The 21,643-nt window shown below is 43.0% G+C and overlaps 1 protein-coding gene across 1 annotated transcript in view; it reads right to left on the reverse strand.

Moving 5' to 3' along the window:
- Positions 1-2,577: 2,577 nt before the first annotated feature.
- Positions 2,578-21,643, reverse strand: part of Kansl2 (KAT8 regulatory NSL complex subunit 2) — a gene marked incomplete in the record, with an annotated part of 20,245 nt that continues 1,179 nt past the window's right edge. The window contains 8 exon segments of the mRNA XM_013505716.1: positions 2,578-3,319; positions 4,247-4,366; positions 7,559-7,812; positions 13,458-13,554; positions 15,403-15,569; positions 15,685-15,848; positions 20,379-20,493; positions 20,812-20,990. Of these exon segments, the coding sequence (XP_013361170.1) occupies positions 3,188-3,319; positions 4,247-4,366; positions 7,559-7,812; positions 13,458-13,554; positions 15,403-15,569; positions 15,685-15,848; positions 20,379-20,493; positions 20,812-20,990 (1,228 nt within the window).

The raw sequence follows: 21,643 nt of genomic DNA on the forward strand, positions 1-21,643 counted from the left end.
CTGAGACTTCTGATCCCGACCAGGCACAGCGCTCCTCCAGTGCCTGCAAGTTACAAAAAGGAAGCTCCTCGGCCTTTCTACAGCTCCTAGGAATAAGGGATCAAAGAGCAGGAGCAGGGATGAGGTGCGACGGAAGAAATGAGAGATAAAAAGGAGCCCAGGAAAATCGTAACTAAAATCTGCAGTTGTAAGGCTGCACCTGCTGGCGCCGCCTTGAAGCTGCCCGCGGTGGTCGACGTGCGCATTTCCTAGGTTAACTTGGGCTCCTTCCCTTCAAACCTACCACACCCGCGCTCCCTAGGAAAGCTGAGCCCATACACTGCCTTGAGAAAGGAAAGAGCCGGAAACTGATCCCGAGATAAGAACCGGCTGAGGGAATTCAAAGAATGTGCCAATTACCCATCTTTTAAAAAAAGAAAAAGAAAAAAAAAAAGCAGACTCACACCTATAAAAGGGGCAGTACCCTTCCAGGGGTAGGTCCCCCTTTCCCAGACTTCCATTCCTACCAGGGCAGCCCAAGTGTTCCCAGTTCCAGGAAATAGTGCCTCCGTTTCCTGAATGCCCCCATGCCAACAGAAGGCGCACATTTCTACCTGGTAAGTGCCTCCCGCGCCTCTTGCTAACCAATCCCGGGCGTGACTTCTCTGCAGGCGGAGACGCTGACCCTGCGGCATACTCTGCAGGCAGGGCAGGTTCGCGTCCCTTATCCCCTGCTCCGGGAAGCACCGGGGCCTCCACCGACAGGACCCAGACTGTCTCCGGGCCCTGCCCACGCGCTCTTCCCTGTGCCCCAGTGCCAGGACCTGGGAGAAGGCGGCTTTCCCAACTCTCTGTAACTAGGTTTGCAAACCAATGGCCAAGAGGATTTCTGGGGTGCTAATGCAGATTCCCTCCTCTCTCTCCTCCACAATGAGCTCAAAAGCCTGACAGTATCTTGGGTTTCCTGTTGTTAATGGTGTGCAGAGCCACTTCGAAGTCCAAGTGGATTTTCTTTGGGTGGGGGGCGGTGAGAAGTTTTGCTATGTACTCAGGCTGGCCTCACACTCAGTGACCCTCCTGCCTCAGCCTCCCAAGTGCTGGGATTATAGGTGTGCAGCACCACACCCAGCATCTAATCTAACCCTTCTGTGGAAACATGTTCTCAACTGTGTAAGAAGTAATGTTGGTTAGTAAATGAAAAAAAGGGGGCTGGGGATTTAGCTCAGCAGCAAAAGCACCTGCCTGGCAAGTGCAAGGTCGTGAGTTCGGTTCCCGGTACCGGAGAAAAACAAAAAAAAAAAAAGAACTACACTATGGGATCTAAAGAGCAGTGAGGCCAGGCGTGGAGGAACCATCCCTTCAATCGCAGCTACTTAGGAAGCTGAGGCGGGAAGACCACAGGTTGGAGGACAGCCTAGGTGATTTAGTGAGATGCTGTCCAAAACCAAAGAGCTGCAACAAAGCTCAGAACACAACTGGATTTGATCAGTTTTGGACAAAATTAAAAAGCAGTGGAAACCACCATCTACAGCATCACTGCAAGACTAGATGTGGCCCTGGGGGACTTCTTGACCATTCTCTGGATGCACACACTTAGTTTAGATGATTCTGTGACTATGTAAACCCTCCTGTGCCCCTCGTTCTTTACCAAAAACATCTTTTGGCTGCATTATCATAGTGCATTATTTTCTTTTTCTAGCACTTTTTTCCTTTTTAAAGAGACAGGGTCTCGCTATGCAGCTCAGGCTGGTCCCAAACTCACAGCAATCCTCCTGCCTCAGCCTCCACACCTGGCTTCTAGCATAGGTATTTTAACCCTAACTGAACTTCTGTTAACTCTGCTCTAACATTTAGCAACAAAAAACCCCCAACAGGCTAGCGAAGTAGCTCAGTGGTGGGGCATTCACCATGAGGCCATGGATCCGATCCCAGTGCCACAAAAAAATAGTAATTTATGCCTGTGAGCCAGCATGAAATCCCACTTGTATGTCTTACATACATTCCTAGCACTAGATAATTTTAGTGACTATGCATTTTTTTTACAACGCTAGAGACTGAATCCAGGGCCTTCATACTGAGCTCTGTGCTAAGGCCTCCTCTCTTAACTTTCTGAGACACCATCTCACTACACTAACTTGCTAAATTACCCACAGGGGTCTCATACTTCAATGTCATCTCAGCTTTCCAGACTACTAGGATTATACCAAGCCATTAAATTTTGGAAACACTGCAATTGGGAGTTGGGAAATCAGAGTGGAGGGTGAAAGTAAATTTTGCAACTCGTTGGCTTTAATGAAGAAGTGCTGGGGCTGGCGATTTAGCTCAGCAGCACAGCGCCTGCCTGGCAAGCGAGAGGTCGTGAGTTCGATTCCCAGTACTAGAAAAAAACAAAAACAAACAAAAAAAGAAGTCCCACCTATTTTCATTTACTTCTTCCAAGTTTCTACCTTATCCTCCAAAACAAAATGAACTACTTAAAATTATTTCCTGATATTAAAAAAGTGTCCCATTTTCCTTTCCTCAGAGACCAATCCCTATGATCTCCCAACAAGTCAACTAGACACTCTTAAATACAAATGTGCAATCAATTAAGGAAACTTTTACATTTTCAAGTTTTAACATTTAATAGAAACTATGTACATAAATTTCTACTGTATTTTACATAAGATAGCCCATCGCACAAATTTACATAGATTAGAAGACAGATGGTTAAGGAGGGCCCCGTCCTGTGGGATATTTTCTCAGAGGATAAAAGTGAGAGTTCAGTTGGGAAAAAGGATTCAGACACCAGATTACGCGGATGTAACGAAGAAATGCAGGCCTTTGAGTAGATAACCAGATGCTGGGACCACCAATATTTCAAAGGCACCATTCCTAAACACAGCCCCTACCTAATCATCTATGTGGATTCTTGCCCGGGACTTAGGAAATAGCATTCCAAAAATGTCTTTCCCATTAGGCAAAGTCCCAAACATTTATTCAGTCCCAGAGAGAAGGATTACCTCTCCTAGTTGCCCAGAGTGGAAAGAAACTTTTGGACACTACTGACCCATTCTCCCCAAATTTAGCTTTTATTGAATTACAACTCTCTAATCCAGAAGGCAAACAAGACAGAGCTGCCCCATTTATGTAAAAGGTCATCAAAGATCCTTCCTTGAAGAATGGGAAATTCAAAACCACCAAGGCAAACAGTTCCTCGAATAAACTGTCAACTGAGAGAAGTGGGTTCTGGCTTCCCATTCGCAGTAGCCAATCCGCTTTGAGGCAGCGGTGCACAGACTTTCTCAGCATTCCGAGATCCCTGCGATCTGCACCCATCTCCAGCCATCTGCATCTGGCCCTGTGAAAAGAAATAAACACCTCGGTTAGAAATGCACTGTGGTCTGAAGCATGAGTCTGACTTACCAATGCCCTTATCATGGTAGCAACAAGAGTAAGACGACAGATAGCTGCTTCTCCCAGTACGTAGCTATGCTATCCTATCCTATCCTATCCTATCCTATCCTATCCTATCCTATCCTATCCTATCCTATCCTATCCTATCTTCAGAGTCAGAAGTCTTTACTCCTGAGGCTCTGCTAATAAGACACGGAAGTGTGGGCTGTTCTTCCAGAAGAAAGAGTCATTCTCCATGAGGTTCCAGAGATGCCAACAAACCACAGAAGTCATTCATGTAGGCCTCTGCTTGAAACCAACAGCTACAGCATAACTGGTGGTCTTCAGTCAGGGCCAGAAGTATCCCACTCATCACGAATACTGGTCCTTATTCCACAAGGAGAACAATCCCAGTGAAGAGTTCTTAGACGGTACAATTTACCTCGCGTCCTGCTCTCCAACTCTCACTTACACAAGTACGCCCAAGGCTAAGACGCGCAGAGGACACGAGGAGGTGTAGGGCCCACCTGCGGGACGGGAGAGGGACATTCCGAAACAGAACAGCCCCACCACCAGCAGCCTTGCAGTGGCAGGAAATGAACCCAGGGGTCACGCACTGCTGAGAGTGCACACTACCACTGGGCTGCACCCCTTGCTTGAAAAGAGCGTTTTTTAAAAAGTACTTCTCGGGCAACCCACTCAGGGCCCCTTCCGTCTCTCTTGGGCAGACGCTTTCTTTCCCCCAATGAATATATGCAGCTCCTAAAAAAATTAAAAAGTCCTTCTTTTACACAGCACTGTGAAGCCGCTCAGGCTATCTTTGTACGCTACTCGTGGTGACACCCCTCCCTGAGCACAGGCTGCTGCCCGGCCAAGCTGCGGCTGCACTTGCCAGTACATCCACTGCGCCCGCAGCAACGTCGGTGACTGAATGATCTTCAAGGGCTAGTGAAGGGTCAAACAGCAAAGGTGAAGGCGGGCACTGCAGAGCATCACCTACAACATCCAAGTCCTGCGAAAGGAAAAGGAAAGTCTGATCAGTAACGCAAAGCAAGGTAAGCTAAGGCTGGCGCATGTTTTAGCAAACCTCACAGCTATTCTCAGGTCTCTCCTTCACACCTAACCTACCAGAACATCCAAAGATGAAACAAAACCCAAAAGCCCTGAGAACTTGTCCTTGTCACCGACTATAAAGCCGAGACCAGCTGGATGTGATGACACAAACCTGTAAACCCAGCACTCAGGAGGCTGAAGCAGGAGCCTTGCCAGAGTTCAAGGTCAGCCTAAAATAATTAGCAAGAGCCTGTCTCAAAAGAAAAATCTTTTTTCATTTTTTAAATAAAAATAATGCAGGAAGAGAGTAAAAATTTTTTTAAAAACAAGCAATGTCACATACATGTACCAATTCCCCATAATGAATATAATCATGTGCTACAAACTGGTACCAATTTTTAGAAGTTTAAAAAAAAATTTTTTAAAGAGCAAAAATAAAAGAGGCAAAAGGAAAAAAGAATAAAGCAGAGACCAGTAGAGTAGCTTCATAATGGTTACCAGTACCACAAAAAAAGTATATACATGTATACGCACACACACATATATATACTTTTCTATAAAACGTAATGACAATCCAAGACTTGGTAAGCCTCTTGGTAAGCGTATTATCACTTCCGGATTTTATTATTTTTGAGACAAGATCTTGCTATGTTGTCCACATTGGTCAGCTCTTGAATCCAAGTGATCCTCCCGCTTCGGACTCCCAAGTAGCTGGACCACAGGCACGTGCTACCACACCCAGCTATTATCAGTTTTCTTTTAAAGAAGAGGAAAAATCAGAATCAATTTGTTCTCAACACCACTTTGTCTTCTTCAGTTCCTACTCTGTCCTGGTACTTTTTTCTTGAGACGGAGATCACTGCAGCCACCCAAATCCTGTTCCTACCCTTGGTAACCTTGCAACCTGTACCGACATTTCCATCTGGATGTGTGGTTTAAACATGTGGGCATGTGCAAGAAACGTTTTTATGAAATCTCAAAAGTTTACCTTCATAAAAATAAAAAAGACCTTCACCCAGAAGACCAAAGATGAAAGAGAAGTGGCGAGACAGAGACGGAGCACCAGCTGATCCAACGTCACACAGCAGCACAGTATGCGTGAGGAAACAGATGGGTTTGGGAAGCAAGAGGGACCTGAGGGAATTGTACTGCGTTGTGTTGTGCTGTGCTGCGTTGTGTTGTGTTGTACTGTGTTGTGTTGTGTTGCTTGACCATATTAGGGAATGAACCTAGGATTTTGCACTAACTGCATTCCCAACCTTTTTTTTTAAGAACCAGGGTCTTGCTAAGTTGGTAAAATTGCCTAGGCTGGGTTCAAACTTTATGATCCTCCTGCCTCAGCCTCCCAGAGCACTTGCATTACAGGCATGCACCACATAGGCAAGCTGAGGAGCAAGTTCTTAAAATGCAGAGTGCTGTGCCAACTTAGAAGACCACAAAGTAAATACCTGGGGAATTTACTGCTATTCTATCAGTTCACACACACACACAAACTATTAACACATCAAAAATTGAAACAGTATCCACAGCCAAATTTAGAGGTCTTTCTTAGAGGACACACTAATTTGAAATGAGAAGCCTTGTAATAGGACCAAAACAAAAGTTTACACTGTTAAGAGTGGATCTCAGCCAGGTGTGGTGGCACACATCTGTAATTCCAGCACTGAGGAGGCTGAGGCAGGAAAATCACAAGTTCAAAGCTAGCATGGGTTACATAGTTAAGTTCAAGGCCAGCCTGGACTATACAGCAAGACCCTGTCTCAAAAAACAAGTTGATTTCTAGAGAAATCAAAATTCATTTCAAATTCTAGGGACTCTTCTTTTTTGTTTGTTTGTTTTTGTTTTGTTTTGTTTTGTTTTTCTTCGGGTACCAGGAATTGAACCCACAACCTTGCGCTTGCCAGGCAGGCGCTGTGCCGCTGAGCTAAATCCCCAGCCCTTTTTTTTGTCTTTTTGAGACAGGGTCTCGCTATGCAGTTCAGGCTGGCCTTGAGCTCAGTTTGTAGCCCAGGCTGGCCTCAAACTCAAAGCAATCCTCCTGCTTCAGCCTCCCAAGTGCTGGGATTACAGGAGTGCTGAGATTATAAGCATGTACCACCACGCCCACCCAGCTCACCTTTCGGACCAGTATGGAATCTTTAAATTCCACCAAACCCAACCATCATCTTGCCTTTCCAACTTCCCTTACTTTATAATTTCCCTTCTTGTGCACTCAAAAAAAGAAATTTAAACCAGTAGAAACCTGTAGATGGTTTTAGAAGTATCAATATGGAAGAATTTTGCTTTTTCATTAAAATGTAAGTAGTAGGTTAAAAGACACACCCACTCCTAAGTATACACAGAGGTAGAGAATTGGAAACATGTCCATTCAAAACTGTACACATAAATGTTGGTAACAGAATATTCTGAAGGAGCAAAAAGTGAAAACAGCTCAAATATCCACCAACGGGGTTTAAAAAGTGTGATACAAGGGCTGTGTGCAGCTCAGTGCTGGGATGCTCGCCTATCCCGTGCAAGGCCCTGTGTTCAATCCGGCAGTACCAGAAAAGGGGATAAAGGAATACGCCAACACGAAAGCTTCAGCCACAAAAAGGATGAAGTGTTAAGAGACACTACAACACAGATGAACCTTAAAAACATTGCACGGGGCCGGGGAGAGAGCTCAGCAGCACAGCATCTGCCTGGCAAGCACAAGGTCCCGAGTTCAACTCCCGGTACCAAAAAAAAACATTCTGCACAATGAAAAAAGCCAAAATATGCAAAATTTATGGAGTATGTTAGTAGTTAACAGGGGCTTAAGAAAGGAAGGGAAAAATGAGACGTAACTGCTAAAATACTGGCTCTTTCCAGCGTGATAAAAACATTCTGAAATTATGAGTAGGGATGACATTTGCCTCACTGTGAAAAAAAAAACTGGATCATATACTAGGCAAAGGGTAAAATTTATGCTGTGTGAATTGTAGTCCAAAAAAATATAAAAAAACAGGAAGTAGGCCAGAAAGTCTCTAAATGAACATGCTAACATACAAATACAACCATACATATGTATCACTTCAAACTGTTACCAATCTCCTGACCACAGAAGACTATTCTCACCAGGAATAGTGGCCTTGTCTCAAGGGCCAATCAGAGCAGAGCTTCTCTAACTTACATCACTGAACTCCAGTGGTAAACTCTCAGTGGGCTGGAGCTCGGCAGCACTCAAGTACAGATCCGTGGGGCCGGCTTCCAGATCGTCTGGCACACACAGTACCTGCTCGGGCTTATACATCTGAGGAGGCAGCCGGAAATGCAGTGGGCAGCAGGGATCCTCAGAAAGGCTTACAGGAACTGCTTTGTGGCAGGGGACCTCTTCAGACCCCTGGCAGCATTTGAAGAGAACTTGATTCGTATCCTGACAAATATCTGTAGAAAAATGGTCAAGGGAAATAAAACAGGCTCTATTGGAAGTACAAAATACAAGAGGTGCCTCCATGTAAAACTACAAGTATACAATAAATACAAACACATTTCATACAGAAAACCAAATGCACTTAGTAGTTTAAGTCACTTCTCAAAAACAGATTATTTTTTGAAAACAGGGTCCCACTTTGCAGTTCAGACTGGCCATGAACTCAATGATCCTCCTGCCTCAGCCTCCTGAATGCTGAAACTACCAGTGTGTGCCATCACAAATGGCAATTCTCAACATTTTAAGTGTCACTTCCAAGCAGCTAAATCTGGCTTTACCAGTAATTTAAAACTAATTCCTCAGGGGATGTGAGTGAGAAATTAAAAAAATGAAGACATAATATCTCTATGTATCAACTCCCCACAATGAATATACTCACGTATTGCAAACATGTATTTTAAAAAGTTTTAATGTAATTAAAAAGAAAAAAAATATAAAACTTGTCCTTAACTTGCTTTTCTCGTTTTCCCTATGACAATGCTAAGCAAGCAGCAATAGATAATGCTACTAGGAACAAACACACACGTACTCAGAAGAAACACATTACAGCAAACACAAATAGCATGAGGAAGTCCGGCTAAATCTGCAAAAACTTCTTGGACTGTTTTGTAACAGGACAAATTCCTCTGTGGGAGCACAGCCCTGGGGGGAAACAGAAACTGACATTCACTGAGTATCCTATGTTAGAGCCAGGTGTGGCGGCACACACCTATAATCCCACCACAGGAGGCTAAGGCGGAACTGCCCCAAGTTCAAGGCCATCCGGGACTAGTTAGTTCAGGGGTAACCTGAACTATACAGCAAGACCTTGTCTCAAAAAACCAAAAACAAAGTATCTTATCTTGAAAGGAAATAAAGTCTCAATGCCTTCTGTTTCCGAAGAGGTGAGCCCTGTCACACAGTATGCCTGCGAGGGCCCGTGGGAAACAACTCCTACAGCAACCATCTGTGGGCAGAAGCAGAAGTGTCTGCATCTCCCGCGCGGCACAGCTCCCAGGACCAACAGAGCTGCATCACAGGACGTATTTGATTAGGGCAAATTCCCTCTGTTTTAGATCAAATGTTCAGTTTAAATTACTCTACAAACTAACATTTTCTCGAACTGCTTAAGTCTTTCTCAACACAGATTCTCCCTAAGTCACCAAACTGCCCAGAGGGACTCAGACTTCCCTGCCCCTCCTCCCCCCATGCTGAGGTGACAGACATGTGCCACCTCACCTGACTCGTAAACCATATGGTTATTTTGCTGTGGTAAACAAGTGTAACTTTAAACTTGACCCCCTTTTTAAACTAAAAACACAATTTCCTTTAAACAAATTACACTAGGATTATTAAGAAATTATGGGTAACTTCTCAGTTTTGTTTTGTTTTGTTTTTTATTTTTTTTACATAGGTCTCGCTATGTAATCCAGGCTGGCTTTGAACTATGTCTGGCCTCAAATTTGAACCGATCCTCCTGCCTCAGCCTCCCGTGTGCTGGGATTACAGACGTGCACCACCACACCCAGTTCTCACCTTAAACTTTCAGGTAATTTTTAAAAAATTCAAACACCAAATGTAAAGTATAACTGTTAAGATCTAGAACATTATCCCAGCACTCAGGAAGCTGAGGCAGGAGGATCACTGAGAGTTCGAGGCCAGCATGGGCTACAAATTGAATTCAAGGCTGGCCTGAACTACCTAGTGAAACCTTGCCTCAAAAAGAGAAAAAAAAAAGCTAGGCCTCAGAAAGAAAAAAAACAAGCCAGGCCTCAAAAAGAGAAAAAAAAAATCCCAGCACTCGGGAGGCTGAAGCACGAGGACCACTGCAAGTTGGGAGACCAGCCTGGGCTACAAAGTGAGCTCAAGGCCAGCCTGAACTGCATAGCGAGACCCTGTCTCAAAAAAAAAAAAAAAAAAAAAAAACCAAACTAGAAGATTTAGCACCATCAACTGCCTCTGTCTTCTGTAACACTCCCACCTCCTGAGTTAAGATACAACTGAAAATTTCTCCACATATCACCAAATGGAGCATAAAGGCCCCAACTAAGAACTTGCTGTATAAATAGTACAAAGTGTGTATTTACTGAGTCATCAAAATATATGCTGAACATTAATACAGTGGAATAATCTGACATGTTTAAGAAAATCTAAGTAATATGCTTAAGAAGCTCAGTAATATTTAGATTACCCATATTTACAACTTTAATCCATTATTTCCTTTTTTTTCTTTTTGAGACAGGGTCTCACTATGCAGTTCAGGCTGGCCTTGAGCTCACTATGTAGCCCAGGCTGGTCTTGAACTTCGCAATGATTCTCCTGCCTCAGCCTCCCAAGTGCTGGGATTACAGGTGTGCGCCACCACGCCCGGCTTAAATTAAGTATCTCAAACAGAACTTTTTTCATGGAACTCAAAGGACTTTTACAAAAGTCTCTCATTTAATACTGTAAGAGCCTAAAAGCTCTGCCCCTCCTCCTCCACCCGCTTTTCCTTTCACATGGGGACGACAGATACAAAGGCAAGGGTTGACCTACACCTAGAGCTTGGGTCCTTCACTTTCAGTCCAGTGCTGGCTCCGTTAACCAGAGTAAAGAGCTAACTGGTCGCCAAGGGCCGCTGGATCTTCCTCTGGGCAAGGACTTAAGGAAGGGTAAGTGACTCAGGCAACTGTGGGGCAGGAAGGAAAAGCACACACAGCAAAACCATCCCCTTCACTTCTTAAATACATTTCGTCACCAACTCTGCTTTTTACATGTATTCTAGTACAGCATTTAAGAAATACCTAAGTCCTTAGCATAGTGTCTATGAACAGAGGATTTTTATTAATCCCAGCTCAAATAAACAGTATAAAGTGTAAAAAAAGTTATCATACCCTCACCATACAAAAATAACATTTGTTACATTCCTTCCCAATATTTAGTTCCATACAGTTATATGTAGTCTACAAACATTTGTATCCAAAAAAAAAAAATTCTAGCCAGGTGTGGTGGCACACGCCTTTATCCCAGCACTCAGGAGGCTAAGACAGGAGGATCGCTGCGAGTTAGAGACCAGCCTGGGCTACAAAGTGAGCTCAGGGCCAGCCTGAATTGCACAAGACCCTGTCTCAAAAAGAAAAAAAAAAAAAAAAAATTTGTATCACATTTTTGTCATTTCATATTTTCAAATGTTTAATGCCTAAAAATACCCCAAATTATCTGCCAAAATTTACTTCACTATTCCCTGCTTTTAAACTTTTTTTTGGTTAAGATAGGTTTCTGCTATGTAGACTGGCCTTGAACTCACAATGTATCCCAGGGCGGTCTCAAACTGATGGCGATCCTCCTGCCTCAGCCTGAGTGGGCATTACAGGTGTGTGCTACCATGCCAAGCTCTCTCTCTAAACATTTTAAGGTTGTCTCTAAGTTAGAATATTAAAAATATTGTTCCATACTTCATAATCTCATCAAAATAGATCCCCAGAGGTGATATTACCTTACCAAAGAATGTATTTTAAAACTGCTTTGTAATAGACCCATGCTTCTCTCTAGATTCCTTAAACCTGTTAAGATATTAGTGTTGTTAATCTCTTAACAAAAAACAATCATTTAAAATTTCTCTACCAAAGCAAAAGGTGCTGCTGCACCCAACTTTCTTCTAGCAGTCCCCTACTGTAGGGTCAGCGTGCTAACTTGTACCCTAAACTTCACATTACAAACTTCCCCAAAATGGGTGTGGTGCCCCATGCCTGTAATCCCAGCACTGGGGAGGCTGAGGCAGGATCGCTGAGAGTTCGAGACCAGCCTGGGCTGGATATAGCTCAGCAGCACAAGCACCTGCCTGGCAAGCCCAAGGTCCTGAGCTCGATTCCCAGTACCAGAAAAAAAAGGAGATGCTCTTTTTCCTTTCAAAAACTTTGCCTTTAGCCATGCGTGGCAGCACATGCCTGTAATCCCAGTATGTGGGAGGCTGAGGCAGGAGGATCGCTGCGAGTTCAAGGCTAGCATGAACTGAGTAGTGAGACTGTGTCTCAGAGACCACCCCCCCAAAAAATGTGCCTTTAAACCATGTCTAGAGTCTCCTACGCGAACACATTTACCATTAGACTCTAACCTTTTTTGCATTTACTAGATCTTCAGAGTACATCTTTCTCAGTGAAAAACTTATTTTTTACACTACAAGCATTTGTTAAATATTCAGTTACATGAAACACATAAATTTTGCTGGATTTCATTTGCCTGCCAAGAGATACCAAATATTTGCAAATTGCAGGGAATTTTCTTAACCAGGTGCGTGGCACGTGCCTGCAGGTCCAGCTACTTAGGAGGGTGAAGATCATTTGAGCCCAAGAGCTTGAGGCCAGCCTGGGCAACATGCGAGTCCCTGGTCAAAACAAATTTTTTTCTTTAACAGAAACAGAACCTTGACATTTTTAAAGTGAAATTATATTCATTATTTTAATTAACTTTTGATTGTTTTTATTTTTTAGTTTTTTGAGACCAAGTCTCACTCTGTAGCCCAAGCTGGCCTCAAACTCTCAGCATTCCTTCTGCCTCTGCCTCCCAAGTGCTGGGATTACAGGCGAGCACCACCACACCCAGCTGGACAGGAAATTTTCTTTTGACAGGAAAATGGATTTTTTTTCAATTCAGTTTATTAAATATTTTAGCAATTTATTAATTGTTGTGGGGCCGGGGATATAGCTCAGTGGCACAAGGGCCTCCCTGGCAATCGAAAGGTCCTGAGTTCAATCCCAGGTACCAAAAAAAAAAAATCAATTGTTGTGACAAATGTCTAGTAAATGACTACTCTCAACATATAAAATGCTTGTGCAAAGTAATTAGAAACTCTGAAGATAAATGCTATCTGTGGGCAAGTGTAAAAGGAAACAAGTAGATAGCTGAAAAAAAGTGTGTATCTCACTCTAAATAAGGAATAGTTTTGATATGTGTACATTTCTTAAATTTAAAACTGTAAGTTTTTTTTTTTTTTCCTTTTTGAGACAGGGTCTCGCTATGCAGTTCAGGCTGGCCTTGAGCTCACTTTTTAGTCCAGGCTAGTCTAAAACTCACAACGATCCTCCTGCCTCAGCCTCCCAAGTGCTGGGATTCATGCCCCACTATTTTTATTTTAGAAAAGGTCTCACTATGTAGCTCAGGCTGGTCTTGAACTCACCACACAGCCCAGCTGGCCTCAAACTCGCAGCGATCCTCCCTTTTCCGGGGTTGGTTTTTTTGTTGTTTTTGGTTTTTTGAGACAGATCTTGCTATGTAGTACAGGCTGGCCTTGAACTCATTACTAGCCCAGGCTGCCCTCAAACTCACAGCAATCCTCATGCCTCAACCTCTCAAGGGCTATAATTACAGACCTGCATCACCACACCTGGCTTAAAATTTATTTAGTTAGTTGTTTCTTTCTAATGAATTGACCATTACATTTCTAAAGTTCTGAAATGGCCAACAGACCATAGAAAGATACCACTTTAGGCTCCTGCTTGAAACCAACAGCGTCAGAAAACTGCTGGCCTTGATTCAGGGCCGAAGGAAAGCCAAGACCTTCAATTACGCGAACTAGCACAGATCCCCACCAGCCCTGGTGTAACTAACGAAACAGCCCGAGCTGGCAGTCTGAAAAAGATACGGGTAAGGCAGTGTCTGGTCATTGGGAGAGACTGATTGGAACAACGAACGTCATCCACAAACGCCAAGCACCTCTGACTGGAGCGAGTGGTATGGGCCTAGAACGGAGAGAACAGATGAGACAACGCACAGCGGCACATACAGCAACTGCAGGAACAGTCCAGGTACACACAACAGTGCGTTCCCAGGACTGGAGAAAAATTAACACTGAACACACTGATGCATCAGTATTATGCAGAAGAAAGTAAAATTTAAAACCTCACACACGAAGAGTCAACCTGCACCCCAACTGCACCTGTCCCCGTACACGGAGCGTGACTACAGTCTCCCTTACCTAAGGTTCCAGCTGCCCTTAGTCAATCTTCATCTAAAAATACTAAATGGAAAACTACGGGTATATACAGCTCATGGCAGTGTCTGCCCGGCAAGCACAAGGTCATGAGTTCAATTCCCGGTACCAAGAAGAATTAATTAGTTTCAAGCAATTTTTATTACCTTATATTGTCAGAATCATCCTTTTTAATAATTATTGTTATTTAATCACTGTGCCAAATTTATAAACTATCACAGGTATCAAATTAAACTGCCAGATATATACAAGAGATTAACAAAATAAACAGTGAATGTCTAAATTTTTAAAATTTACAATGAAGGTAATCATTTTGTACTGTAAACATATACTAATAAAAACTTTTTATATTTATTATAGTAAAGGACATATTTCTGTTAATATTCAAAACACTCCCCTTGCTTCAAACACGCTTATCCCATCGCTCCTGCCCTTTTCTGGAGCAGTTCTGAAGTCCTCTTTTGCGAGTGTATTTCTGAGGAGTGATTAAAAATTTGGTGACTGCGACTGGTAAGCACCTTCCCAGGGCAAGGCAGGCTCACAGTGATAGCGTTACTTTGTGTCTTCATCCACTTCGTTCACCAGATCTGGCACCTCGTGACATGTAGGCTTCTTACCCAGCGTCAAAATGACCATGATTCAGTTCAGGACATCCACTAAACTCTAACAGCTCAACTAAAGACATGAAAGAAGATTTCTACAACTGCTTCCGAAAGGAGCGGTAATGATGGGGCATGTTCAGAGAGGGGAAAATTTTTTTTAAGAGTAGGAGAATTTATTGGGGAGTAACAGCTCCTGAGAGACAGGAGGAGTCTCAAAACGGTTGCCGAGCGGGGGAATGTTTTGAGGGGGAGTTAATGGCAACATGTCTTTCACCACAATACGTTTTTGCTAAAAATTAGACATTCACCGTATTTTTCACTCACACTTTGAACATACAGAAAGAAGACTGTACATAGGGTCCAATAGTATCTGTCGTCTCAGGCTGACCTCCATTGGGGATATTTCCTACTAGGGACTACAGTACAGCTTAGTAGTTTTCAAATTAATGTGTCTTTTAGCAGCACAGCCCTTTAAAAACTGCAACCTTGTGCGGAGCTTCAAAACTGAAACATAAAACCAGACTCTCAAACAACTTAAGCTTAACTTGTGCCCTATCTTTTGCTTGTTTTACTATTTTGTTTTTGGTTTTTTAAGACAACTACTATGTAGTTCAGGCTGGCCCTGAATTTACGAGGTAGCCCAGGCTGGCCTCAAACATGGTGATCCTCCTATCTCAGCCTTCCCGGGATTACAGGTGTGCAACACCACACCCAGCCATGCCTGTATCTCCAGTGACAAATACCTGAACCAAAAAACTTAGAAATCCGCCCCCAAATCCAATTTAAATACGAGGCCCCGAGAATTTAAGCTAGCTGTGCAGGCAAGGGCAGGTGGTTGGGGGCTGAGACCAAACACGCCTCTGACTTCCGGCTAACTGCTTTTGCTACGAGCCCCACTGAGTCAGACTTCAGAGCCAGCATGGAGTAGAGTTTTAACAATTTAAAACTTCCGTGAATAAAATGGATACATATCTACAGCGTATCAAAACGATTACCTGCTGGGCAGCACCATCGGTGGCCAGCATTCTGCGTTCCTTCAGTTGCCGATGTAGTAAGGCTTCCACTCCATAGCGCTGGCGATACCGCCGGAGACATTTTAATCGCTTTAAGTTTTCTCGTTCTTTGGCTAAAAGTCCCTCTGGGCCAGTCAGGAGACTGCTGCCTAGACAGTCACAAAAGTCAACATATAATTTGCCAGCCAAACCATCAAAGAAGCTTCCCCAAAGTTACAGGGCAGTCTCTGCCTAGAACAGGCAGCTCAGCTGTGTACAACTTGCCTAGGGCTTCGTGCTCCACTCTGCGGTTATGTAAGTACCGGCGCTTCTTCTCCTTGAGCAGATGCTGAAGTCGTTTAAACTGGTCAATGTACAAAGACTGCAAACGAATTAACTTCTCACGCATAATCAGGGCCACTTCTTCTGCTGTGTAGACACCAGCATGTCTGGAATAAAAAGATTCAAAGAAAAGATTCAGCAAAGCATAAGAAAACACAAAAATAAAACCCAAGTTTAAAAATACAAGCTCCTGCCTGGCAAGCGCAAGGTCCTCAGTTCGATTCCTGGTACCAAAAAAAATAAAAACCGAAAAATAGTTGGGCTAGGTGGCGCACGCCTGTGATCCCAACCACGGGAGGCAGAGAGGCAGGAGAATCACCGAGAGTTTGAAGCCAGCCTGGGCTACATAAACGAGTTCAAGGCCAGCCTGAACTGCATAGCAAGACTCTTTAAAAACAAAAAAACAAAAGAAAGTAAAACAGTATACAGAAATTAGCCCCACTGTTATTTAACAAGCAGTCCGTGCAAACAGAAACGATCACTTTACTAAGTAAGAACATTTTCATATAGCATTTTACCATTCAAGTTGCTCAAAAATTTTAGGTTCATTTTGTCTTTGAGCAGAAAAAGCAAGCCAGGCATGGTGGCGTACACCTGTACTCCAAGCACTTGAGAGGCTGAGGCAGAAGGATTGCTGTGAGTTCAAGGCCAGCCTGAACTACAGAGCAAGATTCTTGTCTCAAAACAAAACAAAAAAAAGCAAGCTAGAAACATGAAGTTTCATATTCTAAGTAAAACTTGTTTAAAAAGTAAACACACAAATTATGTATTTTTTTTTGGTACCAAAAATCGAACTAAGGACCTTGCGCTTGCCAGGCAGGCACTTATGCCACTGAGCTATATCCCCGGCCCACAAATTATATATCTAAATTAATACTAAACCCAAAAACTATGCTATTTATTTTTGTGATACTGGGGAATGAAGCCAAGGGCATGCTATCACTGAGCTGCATCTCTCTTGCTTCTTACTTTATTCTGGAGACAACATACAACTAAATTGTCTACACTAGCCTGGAATTCACTACAATCTTTGTGCCTCAGCCTCCCTGTAGCTGAGATTGCAAACAACCACTACCACACTTAGTTTTCCACTTTCTTTGAGAAAACAGCTGTTATTGGCCAGTCAGGTGGTGCATGCCTGTAATCCCAGCACTTGGGAGACTGAGGCAGGAGGATCACCATGAGTTTGAGGCCAGCCTAGGCAACATAGCTCAAGGTCAACCTGAACTACATAGTCAGACCTGTCTCAAAAAAAAAAAAACTAAAAACCAGGCATGGTAGCTCATACCTGTAATCCCAGCACCTGGGAGGCTGAGATAGGATCACTGCAAGTTCGAGGCCAGCCTGGGCTACATAATGAGTTCAAGGCTAGCTTGGACTACATAGTGAGACCCTGTCTCAAAAAAACATAAGAACAAAAATTTTAAAAAAGAAAGAAAAAACATTAGCTGTTAACTCACTGTAACTGAGAGCAAGTCTGCCCAAATTTTTTCAAATAACCAGGAGCTGTTATTACCTGTGTATTAGAAGCACTTAACTACAAAGTAACGTGAAGTAAACATAAATATACAGAAATTGAGAAAATTCAAAATATGAATGAGAAAAATCACTATGAGTTCAATGCCAGCCTGCACTACATAGTGAGACCTTGGGGAGGGGAGGGGAAACTTTCAGGATACACAGTGAGACCCTGTCTCAAACAAAAAGTAATAAAGAAAGAAAGAAAGGTTTTCTCCTCAAAGTTCATTATTTTGAAAATAAAGATTATCCAAAAAAAATAAAGATCATCCGAAACTGATCTTTAACAAATCAAGCATGGAATATTTATAGGTCACGTGATGGTTTTTCTTTTTCTTTCTTTTTGGAGTGTTGGGCCAGGGCCCCACACAGGATAGGGAAGCTTTTTACCGCTGACTTATAGCCTAGGCGAGGCAATTAAGCGAACGGTTACTTTGAGGAAAATGATACGCATGCTCACGGGGGTTAGGGGCTTAGGGATACCAATAGTAATTCTAGTGAAGATCAAGTCTCCAATGGCAGAAATAATACAAAAGGTGCCATTTCTGCACACACAAATGAAGATAAAGCCACTAAATATTAGATGATTCAAAAACTGGTGATAAAAAAGAACAGCACTGAACTGTAAATTAATAACAAAAAGGATTTCATTAAATTAAAACTACTGTACTATAAAACTACTGTATTAAATGTAAGATAGTAACACAAAACCATACTAATATGAAGAGGCATTTATATCCCTAAAAGCACACTACTTAGTAAGCCAACATATTTGGGAGGACAATCTCAGTGGGAAAAGGAAAGCTTTATATTTAATTGTCTGATAGTTGAGAATTTAGTGGGCTTTATTCACCTAGTCTTTCAGTATTTATGTCTCCTATAATTAACTGATAATCTGCTATACAGCAGTTGCTTTTGTGTTAGATTAGTATGAATCCATCCTATAGAATCTGATCTACTCTAGACTACTACTAACAAAATCAAGTTTCTGGGTCTTTAAAAATTAGACTGCAGCCTGAACTGCACAGCAGGACCCTGTCTTAAAAAGACACAATGAAAAAAAAATTAGACTGGACTTTGGTGTTTATGTGTGACCCTACAGAGTACACATCAAAGCAGGGATTTTGGCCACTGAGAACCACAACGGGGGAAAACAGAGTGTATTTACTATGAGTTGTTACTCTAAGAGTATCCTACTAGGAAATACTCCCTTTCAAACTATTTTTTTGAAGACAGGGTCTCACTATGTAGTTCAGGCTGGCCTTGAACTGGTAATTGTCCTGTCCCTGCCTCTGTGCCCAGCTTCAAGCTACTTACTTTTTGTCTTTTTGAGACAAGGTCTCACTATGCAGTTCAGGCTGGTCTTGAACTCTCTACGTAGCCCAAGCTGGCCTCAAACTCACAGTGATCCTCCTACCTCAGCCTCCCAAGTGCTGGGATTACAGGCGTGCACCACTACACCCTGCCAAAATACTTTCTAAACTAATACTTCCTGAATAGATGACCATGCTGCAATTACTCAGCAGAAATGGATAAACTTATTCTACTCAAAAAAAGTAACTCAGCTGGGTGTGGTGGCACATACTTGTAATCACAGCACTCCAGAGACTTAAGTAGGATGACCCAGAATCTGAGGCCAACTGGGCTACAAATTAAATTCAAGGCCAGCCCAGACTACATAAACATACCTTGTCTTCCCCAAAAAGTAAGTAAAATGGGCTGGGGATATATAGCTCAGAGTGTGTGAAGTCCTGGGTTCAAATACTAGTAATTTTAAAAAAAAAAAAAAAAAAAAAGCCTATCAGTCAAGTCTAGAAATTCATAATCTCTCCTGCTATCTAAAGTACTTCTGCCTAAACCATCAGGTGGAAGTGTTAAGAGGCAAAAAGTCAGAGAGAAGTTGGGGGGGGGGGGAGTTCCCCAGTATGAAAAAAACTTAAGAGCCGCAGATGTAGTTCAGTGGTAGAGTGTTAGCCTCACAGGCACAAGGCCTTAGATTCAACTTCCAGCACTGCAATTAAAAGAAAAGCTAAAGAAATATGAGACTTTGGAGTAGCAATGCTTTCTAACGCCTCTCTATCTCCGAAGGTGATCACAGATCAGTGAAGAGGTCAACCTTAGTAAGATATAATTAAGATAATTAATCACATCTGGATTTCTTTTTTTTTTTGTCTTTTTGAGACAGGGTCTCGCTATGCAGTTCACGATGGCCTTGAGCTCACTTTGTAGCCCAGGCTGGCCTCGAACTTGCAACAATCCTCCTGCCTCAGCCTCCCGAGTGCTGGGATTACAGGCCTGTCCTACCATGCCCAGCCAGGCTAAGTATTTCTCAACCCACCTCCACTCTCAGGTCCACAAAATCTGACTCTTCTTCCCTGCATTTCCTCATTCCTAAGAGTTGGGGGGAGGGGGGGTACAGGGAATTAAACTCAGGACCTTGCACTTGCCAGGCAGGCACTTGTGCCACTGAGCTACATCCCCAAACATTTTTTCAAAGTTAAAGACTTCTATAAAAAAAAAAAAAGTAAAAAATAAAGACTTCTAGCAAAAGAAAAAGTAAATCTGCCAGGCATGGTGTTGCCTACCTGTAACCCCAGCACTCTGGAAGACTGAGACAGGAAAATGCAAAATTTGGGGAAAAAAAAAAAAGGGTCGGGCATGGTGGCACACGCTTGTAATCCCAGCCCTCGAGAGGCTAAGGCAGAAGGATCGTTGTGAGTTCAAGCCCACCCTGGGCTACAAAGTGAGCTCAAGGCCAGCCTGAACTGCGTAGCAAGACTCTGTCTCAAAAACACACACACAAAAAGAAAATGGCAAGTGTGGGCTCAGCCTTATGGGACTCAGCAAGACTTTATCTCAATTTTAAAATGGAAGAAGACCTAGAGATGCAGCTCAGTGTGCAGGCCCAAGGTTCAATCCCAAAAATTAAAAAAAAAAAAATTATCTTGCCTTGAAGAGATGGCATGATGAACCCTGACACTTTACTATACAGAAACTGTTATGGCTCACAAAGCTAAGCTATCTTCAACCTTCCTTAGTTAATAATCTACGTACCATACCACATTCCACACACTAACTACATAAAATGTGCAAAAGCTATATGTGGAGTTACAACTTACTTTAGGGGATCTTCTTGATCACTGTCTATGCTATCAGCTTCACTGTCAGGGTCACCTCTCCATGTCTGATCCACAGTAATGGGTTCCTGGTCCCCATCACTCCAGCTGTCTTCATCTGAGGCAAGGAAGGGAGAGCAGCTATTAAGACTCCCCACCTCTGTAACTCCACCACACAGCTAGGTTACTTAACAGATCAACCCAAGTCGTAAAGTTAAATTTAAAAACTTTGATACAGAAAGTCACCAGCTCAGGAGCGTAAACCTACACAAACTCTATTTCAAATTTGAAAGAACTGAACACAGCAATCCTAGAATTCTCACCAAATTCCCAATGAATTAACAATATTGCTAGATATGTTCAAGGCACTGGACTAGACCAAAACAAGTTCTTTATTAGCCTTTTTTTTTTTTTAAATTCTAGGAAAGATCCTTACCCAGTATTCGGCTGGCTTCACTACGGACGCTTTCTGGAGTCTGAGACCCCAGCTCCGTCTTAGCATAGGAACTCAGCTGGCACAACAACGTTTCGCTCACAGGCCCTGGGCTGGTCTTCTTCATTTGCGCATGGAGTGCTAGGGCATTCCTACGGGCGTGTTCGGCACAGAAGGACACGCTAAGGAGACAAAACGTTAACAATTTATAGGCTCCCTCTCCAAAGGGTTTAATGATCTTCTCAGCCACTGATCTTCAGATCGCTTTCAGAAACCAAAGTGACTATTATACTAACTCTTAAAAAGGCCAGCGAAATCCGAGGACTTTAACTAGCCCAGAGTCACCTGTTTGGTTTGTTTGCTTGTGCGTGGCCCTGGGTTGGACCCCAGGCATGGCACCTAAGCCCACATCTGGTGTTATGAGAAAGAAAACGCAGGAAGCTTAATGCAGTACTCCACCATCAAACGAAACATTCCAACTGTAAAAATGTTGACGTTATCACCTAACAACTCAGAGCACCACTTCCATCTTTCAGAATCGTGGTAGGCACCTTTTAGTATCAATACATTGTACGCAGTAAGATACTGTGTGCAATTTTAAACTAGAGAATACATACAGGGGCTGGGGATTTAGCTCAGCGGCACAGCTCCTGCCTGGCAAGCGCAACGTCTCGAGTTCGATTCCCCAGTACCGGAAAAAAAAAAACAACCCCCCCCCCCGGCAAAAAAGAGAGAATACATACAAAATTACCTAGAAAAGTTATTTCTGAAAGGATACCGTTGTGTACATGAAACTGTATGCCTCGCCAAAACACACACACAGTTTTGTATACCA

The sequence above is a fragment of the Chinchilla lanigera genome, unplaced genomic scaffold (assembly GCF_000276665.1).
Source record: "Chinchilla lanigera isolate Chin_1 unplaced genomic scaffold, ChiLan1.0 scaffold00099, whole genome shotgun sequence".
Lineage (NCBI taxonomy): Eukaryota > Metazoa > Chordata > Mammalia > Rodentia > Chinchillidae > Chinchilla > Chinchilla lanigera.